Below are 22,255 nucleotides of genomic sequence, written 5' to 3' on the forward strand. Positions count from 1 at the left end.
GCTTGTACTGTGTTTTCGTTCTGGGTGATGGTGGGATGCTGCTCAGGGCTAGGGTCATACCTGCGTGGGCTACATAATCCAAGAGCTCATCCATGTCTCTCTCCATGTAGTCCATGGAGGTACGTCTCGGTTCATTCACATCCACATGTGTAATTAGTCGTATGTGTAGCTGTTGAGGGACTTGAGTTTGTACGTTATGTAGCGTATCCTGTTGCCTGACAGGCAGCTGACTGTTGCTTTCTCCTTATTCAACTTAGTGAGTGGGGCATCAGTGTGCCTCACTATCGAGTCACCTATGACTAGTGTGTTGGGCATGCTGTTTTGCCTTAGGGCCTTTGGTTAAGTGGCATACTGTTTAGGAGAGTTGTGTCTTGTGATTAGTGTTGTGTTGTGGTGGTTGAGTGTGTTTCTGCCTTGGAGGTCTCTGCTGTTTGGGTAGATTTTTGTTGAGAGCCTCCGCGAAGGTGGGTGTGTGCTTTGTGTTTTTATGTGAAAGTAGTGCTGGTATGTGTTTTGAAGGGCTATGTATTTGATGTGGTGTGGTGCAAGTGTTGACCTTCTCCTCTTGACCAGCTATTCCGGTCTTGGCTGGAGAGTGCGTGGCTTCCAATTTGGATATCTAAGTGCATCTCTCACAAGTCTGAGTGTTGGGAGGTAAGAGGAGAGAGTTGTCAGTGTACCTGAGTCAGTTGCAACATTGCCTCAGGATGCCCAAGTTCACCAGGTTAATAGAGGAAAGCACAGGGAACGGAACTTTAGACATGCTTGGAGTGGTGGGCATTAATAAATACTGGAGCGGTTTCCTTGTAGAACGTTTAGTGTTGATAGCACTTTTGGGTGCTACAATAATTGCTACAAGAAGTTTGGTAAAGTGCTAAACTAATAAGCTAGTAAAAGTGCAGAAGAGGAGAGAACTAGCAGATCCAAGGGAAAAATTGAAGAGCAGACTTTGGCACCACTCAGAAGCTTGCAAACGGTCCTGGATACAGCAAATCAGTATCTGGATTAGATTAGTTACAGGAAAGGTGGGAAACCTGCGCAGATGTGGACTTTTAAACCATGGAGAAGAAAGAGATGGAAAAACGGCCCAAGTGGTCAATAAGCTACAATTTCTGGACCAAAAGCCACTCTTGTTGTAGATAGGCTACCTAGTACTTACCACTCCAACTGATAAGCTAGAAGACTTCCCTGCAACACAGAAAGGCTTGGGGGGGGGGGGGGGGCTCAGAAGCTTACCATCAGTCCTGGATATACAACAAATCTGCATCTGGACCAGACTAGTTACAGGAAAGGTAGGAAACAAGCACAAATGCAGGCTTTTTAACCAGAAAGTTGAAAGAGATGGAAAAACTGCCCAAACGGCCAATAAATTACAATTTCTGGGCCAGACACCACTTCTCTTGTGGTACATAGGCTAGCTAGTGCTTATCACTCCCACTGATGAGCTAGAAGGCTTCCCTCCAACACAGAAAGGCTGGGGGGCTCAGAAGATTATCATCAGTCCTAGATGCAGCAAATTTGTATCTGGACTAGACTAGTTACAGGAAAGGCAGGAAACGAGCTTAGATTTTGTTTTCCAGAAAGCAATTAAAACAGCACTAAAAACAGTTCAAGTGCAGTGCAAGCTATCGCACTTGAGTGTGTAGCAGTATTAAAGCAAATGCAGTTTATGCAAAATGTATTCTGAACTATATTCATTTGTTTTATTTACCGTGAAAGCTTTGTTATTCATACCAGCTTTCAAGTTTCTTGCTGGTAGGTATCCACGAGTCAGTACTGCAACCGTGCGTGTACTCCAGCATCTGCAGTTAAGGTAAATTTCTAACACAGCTATACAGTATCCAATACTGAAAGCATCTTAACTAACAACTAGTTAGATCTAGTTATTATCTTAACTAATTAACATTAATTTGGTGGAGTGATAGAATTTTAACAATGGTACCCACTTTCACATATTATTTACACGTTTTGCAAGCTTTCAAAAGATTCCCATTATTTTTTTCTGTTTTTTTTCTCAACTTTTCAGTGAACTCTGAATATTTTTTTCTTGCCCCAAATCTTGCTCCTTTATTATAAGTCTCCATTCCCAGAAGTTTACAGACATAACGTAAAGCTCTTTTTGTTAATTCCCCTGCTCTGTAGTCACCATCTGAGTCGCTGCACTTTTGGCATAAGTAATTGTTTTCTCGCTTTTCATGTATTGCATCATTTTGTCCTGTAAGGTACTGGCTTTTATTTGCTTGCTGTTTGGGTGTTTTTGAGCATCAGGCACATTAAGATGACATTGATCACTCATCAATCCTTTTCTCTATTTGCATGTCTTAAGTTTTTAATTTTGATTCCAGTCTTTCTTCTTGAATTTATTATTTAGTTGACCATTCATAACACTATTTAATAAGACTTCAGCATTCTGTCTTGGAGCTAATTAAATAGCGAAGATATTTACTGTGCAGTTGAAGTTCCTAGTCTGTGGTTACTCTTGCTACTGTAGTGCAGTATCAATTTTTAATGGAGGGTTTTCTAAAAAAATTTTTTTTTTATTTTTCAGCTCCTTCCCCTTGATTCTAGTATTGTTGAAGAACACAGACGTGAAATTATGGAGTCCAAGCAAATAGCTAGAAAACTTACAATGGTAGTGTTATCCTCAGAAAAAAGTGAAGATAAAGAAAAGGAAAAAGAAAAAGAAGAGGAGAAAGCTGAAAAGGTGTTTGCTGTTGCTTTACTGATTATTGTAAACCAACCGATTTTATTTATTTCATTTCTTCTGGAGTGTGAGAACTTTAGTCTTGTGTGTGCACGTGAGTTTCTTCAGACATACATGTATGAATACGTACCTATGCGTTCAAATGAATGTGTATATTACTTGTATATAAATATATACATGTGGATAGATCTAGGATGTTTGCTCGAGTGAGCAAACGTCCAAATACATAATAACCGAACACACTTTAACGAAAGCGCTTTTATCGAAAAGGCGCTTTTGTTAAAGCGTGTTACAAAAAAAACCCACTCCATTTACATTTTAGCAGGGGGGCTTTGCACCCCTGCACCCCCCACACCCCCTACTTTAATATTCTCCCTCCAAGACCACACTACAGTGGGGAAAAGGGAAATTTCCCTTACCTGCACCGTAGTACAGCCTCGGCAACAGGCATACTTACGCGAAAGTGCTTCTTTGGTGAAAAGCACTTTCGCGTAAGTATGCCTGGCCGTTTGGGTTTTGGTCGTTTGCACACTCGAGCGAACGTCCTAGTTCCATGTGGATATATGTATGTGCATGCATTGCCTTCATGTGGTTGAAAGCCAACATTGTCAAGTAAGTTTTGTGCTTAAGAAATTTGTGAAAATGTATTTTGCTGAACTCTCTTTCTTGAGTGCTGGTGCTATCAAATGTAATTAGATGGACTGTTTGGAAAGATATGGCATTAGTGTGGGAATGTGCATGCTTGCAAATTAGGTTTTACAGTAAGGGCTAGGTAAAAGGGGCCTAAATTATAACACTGAAGAGGCGTTTAAGTTGAACGCCTCTTCGTCTACACATAAAGACCGAATGCACTAAATGCGAACAGTCAAAACAGCAAATTCTGCCCTGGGAATGAATTCCCTTGCCCAAACGCACACAGACACACACACAGGCACACACACACACACACACACACACACACACAGAGACACGCACACACACAGAGACACGCACACACACAGAGACACACACACAGACACACACACACAGACACACACACACACACACACACACACACACACACAGAGACACACACACACAGACACACACACACACACACAGAGACACACACACAGAGACACACACACACACACACACACACAGAGACACACACACACACACACACACACAGACACACACACACACACACACACACACACACAGAGACACACACACACACACAGACACACACACACACACACACAGAGACACACACACACACACACACACAGAGACACACACACACACACACACACACACACACACACACACACACACACACACACACACACACACACACACACACACACACACAGAGACACACACACACAGAGACACACACACAGACAACTATATGGGGGCTTCACCCCCCCACACCCACTAGCTAAATATGCCAACTCTAAGATCGCATTACAGTGGAGAAAAGGGCAACACTGTGTAGTTGGCGAACTACTTCTCTGCCCTGTCAAGTATTCATCGAATTGCTTAAGTGCTTTTCGATGAACACGTGTCGCTCATTTGGTGTTTGATATTACAACGTTTTGACGTAATATAGACCCGATAAAAGGATAGATTTAGTGTTAGATGTGGGTGATGTATGTGGTGTGTGTCTGAGTGTCTTATGTAATGGCAGTGTTTCAGAAAGGGTTTTTCTAAGATAAGGTGTGCGATTGTGGTGAAAAGCTAGGGCATGGTTGGCACAAAGGTATAGTGGATGCAAAGTCCTACTTCTCATCTTATTAATGTATGCCAAACCCTATGAAGACATTGCTAATACTTGCTTAACCCTAACTTTGCCAGTAACTCAACCCTATACTTTATTGTAGATCAGACCAAAAAAAAAAAAAAATTCTGTAATACTCTTCATTCAGACAAGTTGTGAAATTAGGGTTAGGATTTTTTGACATTGGATTAGTAAACTGTTTGGATTCATTTTCCAATTTGTTTTGTTTGTGTTTAGGTATTATTCATGTTTCACTGTTGCAGTCATCACCTGTGGGGATATCCCTGCTGTGGTAAACCTCGTCAGACCTGAATACCAGAGTCAGTGTTTTTCTGCGTCGGCTGCTGCCTGATGTCGGGTCGTCAGTGCTATAAAGGAAAGCAGCCAATGCCATTAGATCAGTCTTTCTTGCCGTGGAGCCTGTAGCAGAAGCAGTTCGCAAGTGTGCCGGTCGGTCGCTACCAGAGTTTGAATTACAGCTCAAAACATCTAAAGCTAAGTACCCTGTTGGGGATCCTTTTTTCTTGCACTAACCGATGTCCAAAAAAGTTAACAATTGTCTAGCCTGTGATAAGCAAATACTACACAGAGACTTCCATTCATACTGTGTCACTTGTTTAGGCCCAGACCACGACGTCCCCCGTTGCCGGTTCTGTGCCCTCTTTAACGCGAGAACCATTTGTCATAGAACTGTTATTGTAGCCAGGTATTTTCATCTTCCGTCTTCACATTCCTAAATGGTGTCTGTCAGCCAGCAATCCATAGACATTCCGAAAAAACGTAAGGATAAAGATAGAGACAGACCACACAAGGCTAAGCCTTCCGACGACTCTGCAGCTAAGCAGGTAGTCAGTTCCCTGGAATTCAGTGAGGCGCCTTCTCAGACCCTGATGCCTGGCAGGCCACACCTTCTAAAAGGAAGAGACCTTTCTCCTGAAATACTGACAACAGGATTCAGAGGAGTCTGATTATTCAGATTTTGAGGAGGAACAACAACCTCTGCTTATGAGGATTCAGATGCATAGAAATCCATTCCTTCTGCCTCCCACCAGAAGATCTTTCCTCTGGGGAAACTCTTCACACCCTCAGGGAACATTTCCACTGGGAATCCCAGGACTTCCCTCAGTCTAAGAAGAGTAGAGTTTCTAGACCTGCCCCAGCACAGATCCTTGGCCCATCCCTCCAATCTTACAGGTGGTTGATGGTGTCTTCCAGGAGTCCCGTTCAACTCCTGATGCCCTCCCATCTGCTCCCAGAAAAACTGACCGGTATTAGAGTACCGGATTCTCACAAAAACCTGTACAGAAATCCTGCTGCAGACCCAGAGGTCATTACACAGGGACCAAAAGGAGCTAAGGCTAGTTCTGTAAAGAATCCTATTCCTTCTGACAAGGACTCTAGAGCTCTGGACAGATGTGGTAAAAAAGTATATACCTCTGCAACCTTAGTATCAAAGCAATCAATTGTCAGTTCCACATGTTAAAATATCAACAACACACTTTGGAACTATTAAAAGAAAAGATTTCAACATTTCCTGACTGTGTCAATTCAAAAGACTTAGCAGATTTACCGCACTCTACTACTCAAGTAGCTAAACAGTCATTCCACTCTGGATACAACGCCCTAGAAGCCTCAAGCAGGCAGCAGTATCAGGATTTGTCATTAGGAAACCTCTCCCTGATCATATCAAATCTAAATTACTTGATGCACCCTTGGATAAGGACCACTTGTTTGGAGTAAAAGCAGAAGAGGTGCTTAAAAATATGGAAGACAAAGCAAAATCTATGCAGACAGTAAAAGATTTCCTTCAGGTACAACCTCCTAGGTTCAGCAGGAATTTTCCCTCAAAACACTGGTCCTTTCCTGCACCTAGCAGACAGGGGCAACATAAACCCCACAGGGACAGATCACCCAGACTCCTGTCTCAGGGACAGCAGAGAACCAAACAGTGGACCACTTCCACTCCAAAGGCAGGGAGTTGTAAGCCATCCCTCTATGGCAAAAACTCTCAATGACTCCCCCTCCCCCCCGCCCTCTTTTCACTCACCAAAAACTAGGAGGAAGGCTCTCCCTCTGCATAGAAAATTGGCTTTCTGTAAGAAAGGACCTATGGGTCTTAAAGATAATTTTTTAGTGATACAAATTCTCCTTCAGCGAACTCCCAGTTCCAAGAGGGTACCCAGACAACCTCCAAATCAGTGGGCAGAGGCATTGAAACAAGTCCAAACTCTTATATGCCAAGGGGCAGTAGAACCTGTCCCCTCAGATCAAACAGGCAAAAGCTTTTATTCCAGACTATTCCTTGCTCCTAGAAAAGAGGGCACTTGGTGCCCCATCCTGGATCTATCCATTCTGAATACCTTCCTGGTGGTCGGCAAATTCAAAATGCTAGCTTTGCAGCAGCTGCTACCTATGCTGACAATAAATGCCTGGTTAGTTAGGCATCTTTTATATCTAGGGTATCTCCACATCCCCATAAGGGAATCTTGCAGGAAATTCCTTTGCTTCAGAGCAGGCTCACAACACATTCAGTTCTGTGCGCTACCCTTTGGCTTATCTACTGTTCCCAGGGTATTCACCAAATGCTTAGCCCTGGCCATAGCCTTTTGAAGATGGAACAATATACAAATTTACCCTTATTTGGATGACTGCCTCATTCAGGCAGATTGCAAAGAAAAGCTCCTCCAGGACCTCCTTTTTGTCAAAATCCTTCTAAGCTCGTTAGGATGCACCATCGAGAAGAAGTGAAGGCAAACACCCTCCAGGAAGATCATTTTCTTGGGCGCACTGCTGGGCACAGCATTCCAAATGGCCTTCCTATCCCCAGAAAAGCAGATCTTCCTGCCTCTCTATTTTACCCAGCTAGCTTCCAGAAGTCACCTCACTGCAAGGAAGTTCCTGCAAGCCTTTGGGTACATGGCATCTTGCATCCTTCTAATTCCTCTGGCCAGACTTTCACGAGAAAACTTCAGTGGTACCTAAAGAACCTTTGGTGTCAGCACACTCGACCTCTAGAGACCTCTCTCCCTCTGATCCTCTGTATAAGGGCTGATTTTCTCTGGTGGGCAGGGACTTGTGCCCAGAACAAGGGTCTTTCCTTCATCCGATGCCTAAGACATAGCTTGGGGCGCTCACCTAGCAGGCAGGTGCTCCCAATGTCTTTGGGATGCCCAACACCTTCCCTTATACATCCACCAGAGGGAAATGATTGCAGTACAAAAGGCTCTGACATCCGTCAAACCCTATCTCAAGCCAGGGGTTCTCCTTATCAAAACAGAAAACACCACTGTAATGTAGTACATCAACAAATAGGGAGGGACCCGATCTTACCCTCTGTGCAGGCTAGCCATGAACCTCTTGGCTGACCGCCTCTTCCATGGGACTACACCTGATAGCCCAATACCTACCAGGGATCAACAACACTCTGGCAGACCACTCAAGCAGAAACTTACTGGACCCTCACGAATGGCATTGCCACAAAAAATTTTTTTTTTACAACTCACTCAGGTGTGGAGTCTCCAGAGGTGGATCTGTTTGCTTCGCATCTCAACCATCGGTTGAATAAATTCTGTACCATGGAGTATCACCACCTAGTGTGGAAGGTGGATGCCTTGACCCTCCCCTAGAACACCCTGTTAAGTGTATGCATTGACTTCTCTGCCTCTTATTCCACAGGTACTGAACAAAATAAGGGAGGAGAGAACAAAGGCCATCCTCATTGCCCCAGATTGGCCCAAACAACATTGGTACCCCTTACTGCACAGCCTGTCCTTACAGCCCCCCAAGCTGCTTCCCCTGATCTCAGACCTCTTAACTCAGGTGGCTGGGGAGAATGCTGCACCTAGACTTGCATACTGTCAAAACTATCAGCATGGCTAATACTCTAAAGGCAAACAAGAGGACCCTGCTAAGAAATGGGTCCTAGACATTATCACAGAAGCTAGAAGGCCCAGCACCAGAAAACCTTGCACAAGAAAATGGAAAAGATTCTGCTCCTGGAGCCAGTCCAGAGGTGGGCAGTACCTCACAACCTTCCATCCTTCTTATCCTGGACTACCTAGCAGAGCTACTTCATAGTGGCCTCTCCTTCTGTATTAAAATCCACGCCTCAGCCATTTCTGCTCATTTTGATACAGAACTGCTCCCGTTCTCCCATCCTTTGATTAAACAATTCCTCAGAGGGACTTCTAATATGAGAACTTCCAGAAAGGCCACCCACTCTAGCCTGGGACCTGAATTATATTTTGGAAAAACTTACTTTACCACCCTTCGAGCCTGCTGCTTCAGCAGAACTTAGATACCTCTCCTGGAAGACTGCTTTTCTCGTAGCTGTCACCTCAGCCAGAAGGGTTTCAGAACTTCAGACACTGATGGCCACTGAGCCCTTCATCATCTTCCATGCAGACAGGGTCTCCCTGAGGACTAATCCCTCCTTTATGCCCAAGGTGGTATCTAATGTAACCCTCATCCAGGCCATGCATCTACCCGCCTTCTTTCCTAACCCTCAGAACTAGGAGGAAAGAATTCTGCACTCATTAGACATGCACAGACAGCTCATATACTATCTGGACCGTACTAAACCTTGCCCCAGCGGCAGAGGGGAAGCCCATTTCCAAATTGATATCACATTGTATCCATTTCTGCTACAGATTGCATGGGAACCCCCTAAGTCTATTTGAACCCATTCCACTAGGGCAGCCTCCACTTCCACAGCATTCCTCAGAGGAGTTCTCACCAGGGACATCCTGGAAGCTGCCACCTGGACTTCTGTCCATACCTTTACCAAGCATTACACCTACCTCTTTTTTCTAAGGCTAGAGCAGGGTTTGCCTCTGCAGATGATGTCCTTCAAGGATGCATCTGCAGTCATAACAAATGGGGTTGTCCTGTCGTCAGGCAGCCCTTCGGTCGGCCGGATTCCAAAGTCTGGGTCTGGCCTCGGCTGGTGTTGCACTTCACCCGACATCATCTCTGCTGGTCTTCGGGTATAAAGGCATCAGCCGACGCCATTTTCCTCCGTCTTTCTTGCCGCGTGGCCAAGCAGAAGCTGTTCGCAAGGGTCGGTCAGATCCAGAGATTACTACTACGAATACTACTTCGAAGACTTCTAAAAAGCTAAGTACCCCGTTGGGGACTCTTTCTTGCCTCAGCCGATGTCAGAAAAAGTAAATAACTGTTTAACTTGTGGGAAACAAATACCTCATAAAGATTTCCACTCTTACTGCTTACCTTGTTTAGGCCCAGACCACGACGTAGCAGCCTGTTTAGCCTGTGCTTCCTTCAACCGACGAACGCTTAGACGTCGGTCAGAGTTTGCTGAACAGTTTTTCGGCTCAGATTTTGCGTACATTATGCCGTCGGATCCTCCGACTACTCAAATCGTTAAAAAACGCAAAGAAAAAGACCGACACTCGCGGTCCGCGGTTTAGGCCGAAACCACAGTTAAGCAAACCGCGAGTGTCTCGGTTTCGGCCGAAACAGAGCAAACGGGTCAATCTTCAGCCGAATCTATGACTACTACCGAGGCTCCTGCTACCCTAGTTGAATCGGCCTCTGAAGTTTTGCCTACTAATGTGGTTCCTAGTGAATTATCAGACACCATCCCTTTGGATGTCTCTACCCCAGCACGTGGTGCTGCTAGGCCTCCTGCAGCCATGTCTATTAAGGCCTTTGCCAGGGCTAAAGCAGCCAAAAATGCTAAATCAGTGCCTGTTAAGCCCCCCTCACACAGGCCCAGTTCCAGTTCACAAATGCTTACTCTGGCAGAGGATCTCATCTCTTTAATTAGGGGATCCCAATCTCACCCAGACAGGGCCTCTCAGCCTCCAGAAAAGAGAACTAGAGCAGAGCCCCAGAGCCAGTGCCCTCTGATGATTCTTGGATGACTCAGACATTACAGACCATCCAGAGGCTCCTTTTTCTACTTATGAAGATTCCGATGCTGAAGAATCTATTCCATCTGCCTCTCCACCAGAGGAATTTTCCTTTGGGGAAACCTTACATGCCATGAGAGAACAATTCCAATGGCAGGGACAAGATTTCTCAGATTCAAGAAAGGCTTAGGACCTTTCTACACTTACCACAACATAGGCCCTTAGCTATACCTCCTGTTCTGCCTGTTGTGGATGATGCATTTAATGATGTTTGCACTGCTTCTGATACTTTACCTCCAGCCCCTGCCAAACCAGATAGGTTTTACAGGGTACCAGACACTCATCACCACCTATACAAGGCCCCACTTGCAGATCCTGAGACTATCTCCCAGGGGCCTAAGGCAGTAGCTTTGACCTCAGCAAAAAACCCTCTCCCTTCTGAAAGGGAATCCAGGTCCTTAGAGAGATGGGGGAAAAAAGTTTACACCTCTGCTACTCTCTCAGCTAGAGCTTTGAACTGTCAGTTTCATATGATCCAATACCAAGAGTGTATGCTTGACCAGTTAACTAAGAAACTGTCCTCTGATGACTCCTTAGATAAGAAATATGTTTTAGAAATGGTGAATAACATTCAGCAGGTTAGTAACCATTCTTTAAAATGTGGCTATGATGCACTGGAGGCTTCATTTAGATCAGCCATGACTGGCACAGTTATAAGAAGGCATGCATGGTTGAAAGAACAGGTCTTGCCGGATCATGTTAAAGCAAAGCTGTTAGATGCTCCTATGGATAAGGCCAGTCTATTTGGTACTCCTGCTCAGCAAGTAATGAAGAAAATGGAAGAGAAGGCAAAATCTGTACAAACAGTTAAGGATTTCTTACAGGTTCAGCCCCCAAGGTTTAGCAGGAACTGGCCTTCCAAAAATTGGTCCTTTCCAGACTCCTCAAAATCTCAGAGAGGCAGGAATAGACGTTCCAGAGGCAGAAATCAATCCAGAGGAGGTGCCTACAGAGGACGCCAGTGGCAAGGCAATAACCAGCGAGGCACAGACACAACCACTGCCACTGCAACAGGACAATCACAGTGATTTGGCTCTGACACCGCCTACCAGGGAACAAACAGCAGCACCTTTAGGCGGAAAGTTAGCCTTATTTTCAAAAAATTGGCACTATATCACAAAAGACAAGTGGATTTTGCAAACCATACACCAAGGCTACAGGTTTCACTTCCACACCTTACCAGTAAAAAGAGGAATGCCAAACCTACCTCCAAATCAAAAAACAGAAGCTCTAAAGCAGATAGCTCAATTAACAAAGATGAGAGCTGTGGAAAGAGTACCACTAACAGAACAGGGCAAAGGATTCTACTCCAGACTTTTCCTAGTACCAAGAAAAGAGAAAAGTTGGAGACCTATTCTCGACCTGTCCGTCTTAAACACATTCATCATTGTCCCAAAATTCAAAATGCTGACCCTACAGCAACTTCTTCCCATGCTGGGCAAAGGAGTGTTGGCTGGTAACTCTAGATCTCAAGGAGGCATACCTGCACGTCCCTATACGACCAAATTGCAGAAGATACCTCAGATTTCTTGCAGGATCAGAGCATTATCAATTCTCAGCATTGCCCTTTGGCTTATCTACTGCGCCCAGAGTATTCACAAAATGCCTGGCATCAGTAATAGCTCATTGCAGGCTACAGAGAATCCAAATTTATCCATACCTGGACGACTGCCTGATACAAGCGGACAACAAAAGCAAGCTGACAAAAGACTTACAAAGAGTCATTTGCTTACTACAAGCCCTGGGATACACAGTCAATTTAAAAAGTCAAGACTGATACCATCCCAAACAAGAACATTCCTGGGTGCGGAATTGGACACAGTAAAACAGATGGCATTCCTAACTGCAGAAAAACAAGAACAACTCCCTCTTTACTTCTTGGCATTAACAAAGCAGAACAAACTAACAGCAAGAAAAGTACTGCAGGCCTTGGGCTTCATGGCATCATGCATAATCCTGGTCCCCCATACCAGACTGCATATGAGAAAGCTACAGTGGTACCTAAAGAATTTGTGGTCTCAACACAGGCACAGCTTAGAAACTGAAATACCACTAATCCCATGCCTGAAACAAGAGTTCCTATGGTGGGCTCAAGCATGCCAGTCAAACCCAGGCTTGCCCTTCCACAACTTTCAAGCAAGTCAAACCATCACAACGGACGCCTCAGACCTAGGCTGGGGGGCACACATGTTGGACAAATGCATACAAGGATTATGGACTCCAGACCAGCTGCACCTGCACATAAATCAAAAAGAAATGCTGGCAGTAAAACTAGCAATCCAGAATTTCAGACCATTCCTCAAAGAAGGCCATTTAATGATAAGGACAGACAACACCACAGTCATGTGGTAAATCAACAAACAGGGAGGCACTCATTCATACCCCCTATGCAGAATGACTCTGGACCTTTGGAATATGGCTCTGAGCTACAACATCCAGTTACAGGCAATATTTGTACCAGGAAAAGAAAACACCCTAGCAGACATGTTAAGCAGAACTACCTCGGATGCTCACGAATGGATGCTACACCCGGACATCTTCAAGGCCATCACAAAGAAATGGGGAATGCCACAAATAGACCTATTCGCATCCCCACTCAATCACCAGCTCAAGAAATTCTGCACAAGGACATACCACCCACTTGCATGGAAGGTGGACTCTCTATCCTTCAGTTGGAAAGGCCTGACAGCATATGCATTTCCACCTCTTCCTTTGATGCACAAGGTACTACTGAAAATCAAAGAGGAACGTCCAAGGATAATTCTGATAGGATCGAATTGGCCAAGACAACACTGGTATCCATTGCTGAGGAGCATGTCTCTGGGGAGAATGTGGACACTACCCCTGATGCCTTTGATGTTAACTCAGAACAACTACAACATCATGCATCCAAACCTAAAAACTCTGCAGCTGACTGCCTGGAACATCACATAACAGTAACTAACCCAGACTTATCCCAAAGGGTTAAAGACATTATCCTTGAAGCCCGCAGACCTTCAACAAGAAGGAACTATGCAGGAAAATGGAAAAGGTTTGTCATTTGGAGTACTGAAAGAGGAAAAGATGTGTCGAAGATAGATATTGCTAACATCCTGGAGTACTTGGCAGAGCTTCTCCATACAGGCCTGTCCTATTCCTCCATCAAGATACATGCATCAGCTATTTCTGCAGAATACAGCTTCGATCCCCTGTCTTCTCACATCCTCTACTCAGGCAGTTCCTCAGAGGAATCAAGAATGTAAAACCTCCTAGGAAACCACCATTACCAGCATGGGACTTGAACTTTGTGCTAGAAAAATTGACTCTCCCTCCATTTGAACCAGCAGCAACTGCAGACCTTCAACACCTATCATGGAAAACTGCTTTCCTACTGGCAATTGCTTCAGCTAGGAGGGTTTCGGAACTACAGGCCTTAATGGCAGTACAACCCTTCCTAATCTTCCATCAAGATAGTGTCCATGAGAACTAATCCTACATTTATGTCTAAGGTGGTATCCAGAGTGTCTCTAAACCAGGCAATCCACCTACCTACCTTCTTTCCCAATCCACAGAACAGGGGGGAAAGACTGCTGCATACCTTGGATGTACATAGTTACGCTACTACCTGGACAGAACCAAAGGTAACAGAAAAACTGACCAGCTTTTAGTAGCCTATGCAACAGGAAGGGAAGGAAAAGCAATTTCCAAACGGACAATCTCCAAATGGATAGGAAATTGCATAAGATTCTGTTACTCCTACCATGGAAAACCAATTCCACAAAACATAAGACCTCACTCTACAAGGGCTACAGCCACTACCACAGCTTTCTTACGAGGAGTGGCAACCAAGGACATTATTGAGGCTACTTGGACCTCCGTGCATACATTTGCCAAGCATTATAACTTACCTCTATACTCTAGATCCCGAGCAGGGTTTGCCACTGCTGTATTGCAAGGGATCCTAACTACACCATAATTCTTCTTCCTCCTCCCCTAGTTTGGCTATGGTATTCTACCCATTTGTTATGACTGCAGATGCATCCTTGAAGGACATAGTACAGTTTTGTACCTACCATAAATGTAGATGTCCGAACAGGATAGCATCTGCAGTCAGGATTACCCACCCTCCTTCCCCTCTGTGGTACTCCTAGGGTATTTGCCCTCCTAATAGCTAGCTGGGGGGGGGTCTCTTATGGTGCATTTGTTTGTATATATGTACATACATGCTTATTTTTTGTGTTTGCCTTCTACTTTTTTGGAAACATTGGCATTTATCCAAAATTTAGCTTTCCAAGAGGGCAACTGGCATCTGGGGCAAGAAACACTGAGGAAAATGGCGTCGGCTGATGCCTTTATACCTGAAGACCAGCAGAGATGACGTCGGGTGAAGTGCGACACCAGCCAAGGCCAGACCCAGACTTTGGAATCCGGCAGACCGAAGGGCTGCCTGGCGACAGGACAACCCCATTTGTTATGACTGCAGATGCTATCCTGTTCGGACATCTACATTTATGGTAGGTACAAAACTGTACTTTCTTCGTGTTTCACTGTTGCAGTTATCACATTTGGGTTGTCTGCCTATAGGTAGCCCTCAGTTGGCCTGATTACCAGAGTCTTCGGATTTCTACATCAGATGCTGCCGCTTCTTCCATGACGTCAGGTCGTCAGGGTTATAAAACATGCAGCTGACGCCATTACATCAGTCTTTCTTGCCGTGCGGTGGCTGAAGCAGAAGCATTTCGCAAGTGCCGGTCGGCCGACTCTTGAAATTTTCGATCTGATATTGTTAATCCTCATTCATTCCTTACGCATGGGTATCGGTTCCGACCTTGGAACCAAGCCAGCCATTTTCCAAGCTCGCGTCCGCTTCAAATTCTCGAGCTAAAATCTTACCCACAATCCCCCTCTCTCTATTACCTTAGATTTCATTTGCCGCATTGCCATTTGGTCGTGTCAAGCTGCTTCTCTTGAGTGAAGTACAGTTATTTGTTGTTTAACAGCCATTCATATTACTTTTCTTTCAGAAAAGTTACTATTTCGTTGTCTCTTACCCTATCGCATCTAGCGACCATATTTCTTCAGGTTTTTCTTCTCTTTTCTTTACCTTTTTACCGCGAGGTATTCTCCCCTTACCATCGTTGGTAATACTTCCCTTTTTCTCATACCTTCGGGTATACTTTTGTACCATTGCTGGTACCCATTTCTGCTATTTAATTTTGCTATCATGCAGATAAGAAAGGTAGTCTGGGGTTTAAACGGTGTTCTGATTGTGGACACAAACTACGTACTTCTGATGCACACTCTTTGTGCGTTTATTGATGTTCATCGTGTTACCCTGCTGCAGTCATCACACTTGGGTTGTCCTGCCGTTAGGCGGTCCCGCAGTCAGCCCGAATTCCAAAGTCTTGGTCCGGCTGTCTCTTCTTCCCTGACGTCAGTGCGCCAGGGGTATATGAGTGGCATCCGATGCCATTTTCTTCAGTCTTTCTTGCCGCGCAGTGCCTGAAGCAGAAGCAGTTCGCAAGTGCCGGTCGGCCGACACCTGAGATTTTCGAATAGAGTTTCAGTCCGAAATCTTCAAAGCTAAGTATCCCGTTGGGGAACCTTTTCTTGCCTCAGTCCGATGTCAGAAAAAGTTAACAATTGCATTTCTTCTGGGAAGCAAATACCTCATAAGGACTTTCATTCTTTTTGTATACCTTGCCTAGGCCAGGCCACGACATCACTTGTCGGTTTTGTGCTAGGTTCAATAAGCGAACTATAAAGCGACGCTTTGATTTCGCACGACATTACTTCGGTAGGAAATTTAATTACACTATGCCGTCGTAGCAACTGACTACCGGCGTGCATAAAAAATGCAAAGATAGACAGGCAGCCTAGATCCAAGCCAGACTCCGAGGCCTCGGCTGGGCCGGTCGCCGGTTCTCCGGTTTTGTGAGGTGCCTACGCAGCCCCTGGCTACCACTGAATTTGATCCCCAGACCGCTTTGGATTCTCCAGCAGAGAGTTCTAGGCCGACGCAGCCATTTTCTTTAGGCCCTACCGACGACATTGCAGTAGGAGAAGCCGGTGCTGTAGAAACACCTTCGGTTTCTGAAGGTGTCTTCATACAGACTACTCTCACCATAAAATCTTATGCTAAGCTTAAGACTCCTCTAAAACCAAAAAAGACTACACTTCAGTCTCCAGGTCAAGGCCCTATGCCTAAGAAACAGATGCTTAAAATGGCTGAAGATTTAATTTCTTTGATCAGGGGTTCCCAAACCCCCCCGACAAAAGGCCTAGACAAGAGGATTATGCCTCCTCTGATCAAGTGTCTGTTTCCTCGGGCTCCTCTGAGGAACAGGATTACTCCTTTCCCCCTTTTGAAGATTCTGATGGGGAAGACTCCATTCCCTCAGCTTCTCCCCCTGAAGATTATTCCTTTGGGGAAACCTTACATACCATGAGGGAACATTTCCACTGGGAAGGTCAGGACTACTCCGACTCAAAGAAAAGGCTCCGAGAGTTTCTTTTACTCCCCCAGCACAGACCACTTGCTATCCCCCCAGTTTTAGACATTGTGGATGATGTTTTCTTAGAATCTAGTCTAAATCCAGATTCTCTGCCTCATGCTCCAGCCAAACCAGATAGATACTATAGAGTGCCTGACTCTCACAAATTCCTATACAAAAGCCCTGTTGCTGATCCAGACACAATCTCCCAGGGTCCCAAAGGGGTTAAGGCTTCTATGGCTAAAAATCCTGCACCCTCTGAAGGGGTCTCCAGAGCACTAGATAGGTGGGGGAAGAAGGTTTACACCTCAGATACTCTAGCTATGAGAGCACTAAATTGTCAATTTCACATGCTTAAATACCAGCAATTCCTAGTGTCTCAAATAAAACAAAAGATGGGCACGCACCCTCAACAGTCTGAATTCAAGGAGAAATGCAGGATCTGTTGCATGCAGCTGAACAGGTGGGCAAACGTACTTTACAATGTGGTTTTGATGCCTTGGAAGCTTCCTCTAGAGCAGCTGTTACTGGGTCTGTTATACGTAGACATGCCTGGTTAAAGGAACAATCTCTGCCTGATCATGTTAAAGCAAAGTTACTAGATGCACCCTTACAGTAGGATGTCTTATTTGGGGTTAAAGCAGAGGAGGTTTTAAAGAAAATGGAGGATAAGGCAAAACCTATGCAGACGGTCAAAGATTTCTTACAGGTACAGCCCCCACGCTTCAGCAGAAATTGGCCAACAAAAAATTGGTCCTTTCCAGCTTCTGACAGACCACAGAGGGGTAAATACAGGCGCCCAAGGGGCAGAGGACAAGCACAAATCCCTTACAAACCTCGCCAATGGGGCACTGCAACACAGAAGGGAGGAAAAGACAGGCCCCAAACTACTAGAAGGCAAACACAATGACTTAAACCTCAAACTACCAAGCAAAACTCTCTTGGCAGCTCCCTTGGGAGGAAAATTGGCACTTTTTCCAGACAACTGGCGCATCGTCACAAAGGACAAATGGGTCCTAGACATTATCTCACAAGGATACAGATTCCATTTCCACACCTTGCCAAGGATAAAAGGAATGCCAAACCTGCCACAAAATCAATGGGCAGAGGCACAAAAACAAATTACAGCTCTCATGGACATGAGAGCCATTCAACTGGTAACCTACACAGGAGCAAGGCCAAGGATTTTACTCAAGGCTCTTTCTAGTCCCCAGAAAGGACAATGCTTGGAGACCCATTCTGGACCTTTCAATTTTAAACACCTTCTTGCAAGTACCCAAATTCAAGATGCTAACACTACAGCAGCTTCTTCCCATGTTGGGCAAGAAAGCTTGGCTAGTAACGTTGGACCTCAAGGAGGCATACCTGTATGTCCCTATCAGACAAAATTGCAGAAGATACCTCAGTTTCATTGCATGTTCAACCCATTACCAATTCTCTGCACTGCCCTTTGGCTTATCTACTGCGCCCAGGGTCTTCACAAAATGCCTGTCACCAGTAATTGCATACTGCAGACAAAGAGGACTTCAAATATACCCATACCTGGACGACTGCCTCATCCAAGCAGAAAGCAAGGGCATTCTCTTAAAACACCTGGCTTCTGTAAAACATCTAAGTTGCCTAGGGTACACAGTAAACAAAAAGAAATCAAAACTAGTGCCCTCACAAACTATGACATTCCTGGGTGCCAGCTTGAATACAACGGCCCAGATGGCTTATCTGACGCCAGACAAACTACAATAATTAACTCAATACTTCAGAGCAATGGCAGCAAAGACCCAACTCCCTGCAAGAAAAATTCTGCAGGCCTTTGGCTTCATGGCATTTTGCATACTACTAATACCATTTGCAAAACTGCATATGAGGAAATTACAATGGTACCTAAAAAGCGTATGGACTCAACACAGCCACAGCTTGGAAACAATGATACCTCTCATTCCCTGCCTTCAACAGGAGTTTCTATGGTGGTCACAGGCATGTCACCTCAACAAGGGTCAGCCTTTCACCTTACCCCCAGCCAGGCAAACTATGACAACAGATGCATCGCACTATGCCTGGGGGGCACACATGGCAGGACGGTGCATTTAAGGCATATGGACTGCAGATCAAAGGAATCTGCACATCATTCAAAAAGAAATGCTAGCTGTACAAAATGCTCTGACAGCCTTCAAGGACCTCTTACATCCAGGACAGCTTATCATAAGGACAGACAACATCACAGTAATGTGGTACATAAACAGGGGGGTACACACTCCTACCCTCTATGCAGGCAAGCAAAGACCTTGTGGAACACAGCACTGGCTTACCAAGTTCAATTACAAGCTCAGTTCCTGCCAGGAAAAAAAAAATACATTGGCAGACAACCTAAGCAGAAACATCATGGATCCCCACGAGTGGAAACTGGATCCACAAGTATTTGCAATGATAACTCAAAAATGGGGGCTCCCAGACATAGACCTGTTTGCCAGCCCCCAAAACTATCAACTAACAAAATTTTGCACAAGGACTTTTCACCATCAAGCTTGGAAAGTGGACGCACTCTCATTCAGTTGGAAAATGCTGACAGTATATGCCTTTCCGCCATTACCCCTTCTCACAAAGGTGCTGCTGAAAGTCAGGATGGTGAGACCCCGAATGATACTCATTGCCCCAGACTGGCCACGCCAGCACTGGTACCCACTATTAAGGAATATGGCCCAGGGCCACCATGGATTCTACCACAAATTACCCATCTGCTCACACAGCAAGGCAAGCAGATTCTATACAGCCAGCTCAAAACCTTAAACTTGGCTGCATGGCAAATCACCTAAGCAACCAGCCAGCTCCTCTCTCTCAAGATGCTATGGATGTTATTTTGGAGGCCAGGAAGCCCAGCACCAGGAAAGCCTACTCAGACAAATGGAAAAGGTTTTGCACCTGGAACCAAGCTAAAGGCCAAAATACCCTTCAGCCTGACATACCTCAGATTCTGCAATATTTAACTGAGATGTTACACAAAGGGCTTACTTTTTCATCTATTAAAATCCATGCCTCAGCTATTTCAGCTCACTACAACACGGATCCTCCCTTATTTTCACATCCACTCCTAAGGCAGTTTCTCAGAGGGGCCAAAAACATTAGGCCTCCCAGGAGAGCACCAACACCTACTTGGGACCTCAACTTTGATGTTCATCGTGCATACAGCTGCAATAATCACAGATGGGTTCTCTGCCGTCAGGCGGGTCCTCGGTCGGCCGAATTCCAAAGTCTAGGTCCAGCGTCGGTTGTCGTCGCTTTCTTTCCTGATGTCAGTGCGACAGGGGTATATAAGACACAGCCGACGCCATATTCTTCAGTCTTTTTTGCCGCGTGGTGCCCGAAGCAGAAGCAGTTCGCAAGTGCCGGTCGGCCAGCTCCTGAAATTACGAATAATTGGAAACCGAAGTCTTCTTTAAAGCTAAGTACCCAGTTGGGGAAACTTTTCTTGCCTCAGACCGATGTCAGACAAAGTTAACAATTGTATTTCTTTTGGGAAGCAAATACCGCATAAGGATTTCCATTCCCTCTGCATACCTTGTTTAGGCCCAGACCACGACGTCTCGGCCTGCCACTTTTGCGCTACTTTCAATAAACGCACTATTAAGCATCGGGCGGAGTTCGCCCAGCACTTTTTTGGTAAAACCTTTGATTATAAAATGTCGTCTGATACTCCGACTACCATTTTGTCCAAAAAACGCAAGGACAAAGACCGACACGCGAGGCCTGCGGTCTCCACCGACACCACGCCAAAACCGGCTACACGTGGTCCGGTTCTCAGTGAGGCGCCTATGCAGCTCCTGACTACCGACGACACTTCTTTGGCGGTGTCCTCTGTACCCGAGACCGCAGGTTCCTCGGCCCATACCCAGACTACAACCACCGAAGCCACTGTGAGTGTTGAGCCTCCTAATGTGGATAGGTCCACTTCCACCCAAGGTGTTTTTAGACCCTCGTCTTCCTTCTCCATTAAGGCCTTTACTAAGTCCAAATCAGCCATGCATCCCAAGAGGCCTGCTGCACAGGGCCCATCTTCAGGCCCCATGCCTAAAAAGCAGATGCTAAAAATGGCTGAGGATTTAATTACTCTTATCAGGGGTTCCCAGCCCCCTCCAGACAAGAGACCCCGAGTGGAGGAAGCTTCTCCCTCTTCTGACCAGGAATCCATTCTTTCAGAACATTCTGATGAAGAGGAACACTCGTACTCCCCTTTTGAAGATTCGGATGCTGAGCAGTCCATTCCTTCTGCATCTCCCCCAGAGGATTTCTCTTTTGGGGAAACCTTGCACACCTTGAGGGAACACTTCCATTGGGAAGGCCAAGACTTTTCTGATTCCAAGAAAAGACTTGGGGAATTTCTTTTGTTACCTCAGCACAGACCTCTGTCGATACCTCCTGTCTTGGACATACTTGATGATGTTTACTCGGAGGCTTGCCTAAATCCGGATTCCCTGCCCCAGTCGAGCCTGATAGGTACTACAGCGTTCCTACCTCTCACCAATTTCTCTACAAGAGCCATAATGCTGACCCTGAAACCATTTCTCAAGGCCCCAAGGGAATGAAGGCCTCTACTGCTAAGAATCCACTACCTTCCGAAAGAGAGTCTAGATCCTTAGAAAGGTGGGGAAAAAAGGTATATACCTCGGCCACCCTAGCCATGAGGGCCTTAAATTGTCAGTTCCATATGCTTAAATATCAGCAGTTTCTGTTATCACAATTAAGAAATAAAATGTCTCAACCTGAACAACCAGATTTGAAGGAGTTGCAGGATATGATGCATAGTGCAGAACAAGTGGGTAAACACCTTACAATGTGGCTATGATGCTCTAGAGGCCTCAAGTAGAGCTGCTGTGACAGGATCATTCATTCGTAGACATGCCTGGCTTAGAGAACAAACCTTGCCTGACCATGTTAAAGCTAAGCTACTAGATGCTCCTTTACAAAAGGATGTACTATTTGGTACTAATGCTGAGGAGATACTACGGAAAATGGAAGAAAAAGCTAAATCTATGCAAACTGTCAAAGCTTTTCTACAAGTTCAACCACCACGTTTTAGCAGAAATTGGCCTACAAAGAACTGGTCCTTTCCAGCCATGGACAAGCCACAAAGAGGTAGATACAGGCGCACAAGGGGCAGAGGACAACCTCAAGGATCATATAGAGGCAGACAATGGCAAACTCCAGCCACAAGAGGTGGCGAAGACAGTGCACAGCAATACAGGAAACAAACCCAATGACTTCCCCCGTTCCATGCCAAGCAGGCCTCAGCTGGCAGCACCCTTGGGAGGAAAGCTGGCATTATTTACAAGAAATTGGCATATCACAACAGACAAATGGATCCTGGACATTATAAACAGAGGCTACAGAT

General features: G+C 45.3%; 1 protein-coding gene across 1 annotated transcript in view; it reads left to right on the forward strand.

The window, feature by feature from the left end:
* The window catches only part of LOC122789851 (THO complex subunit 2-like), a 2,067,217-nt gene that overhangs the window by 874,898 nt on the left and 1,170,064 nt on the right, over window positions 1–22,255 (forward strand). Inside the window, exon 10 of the mRNA XM_044057285.1 lies at window positions 2,549–2,704. Within this exon, the coding sequence (XP_043913220.1) occupies window positions 2,549–2,704 (156 nt within the window). The remainder of the gene's footprint in view (window positions 1–2,548; window positions 2,705–22,255) is intronic.

The sequence above is a fragment of the Protopterus annectens genome, chromosome 15.part0 (assembly GCF_019279795.1).
Source record: "Protopterus annectens isolate FY-2018-M chromosome 15.part0, PAN1.0, whole genome shotgun sequence".
NCBI lineage: Eukaryota > Metazoa > Chordata > Ceratodontiformes > Protopteridae > Protopterus > Protopterus annectens.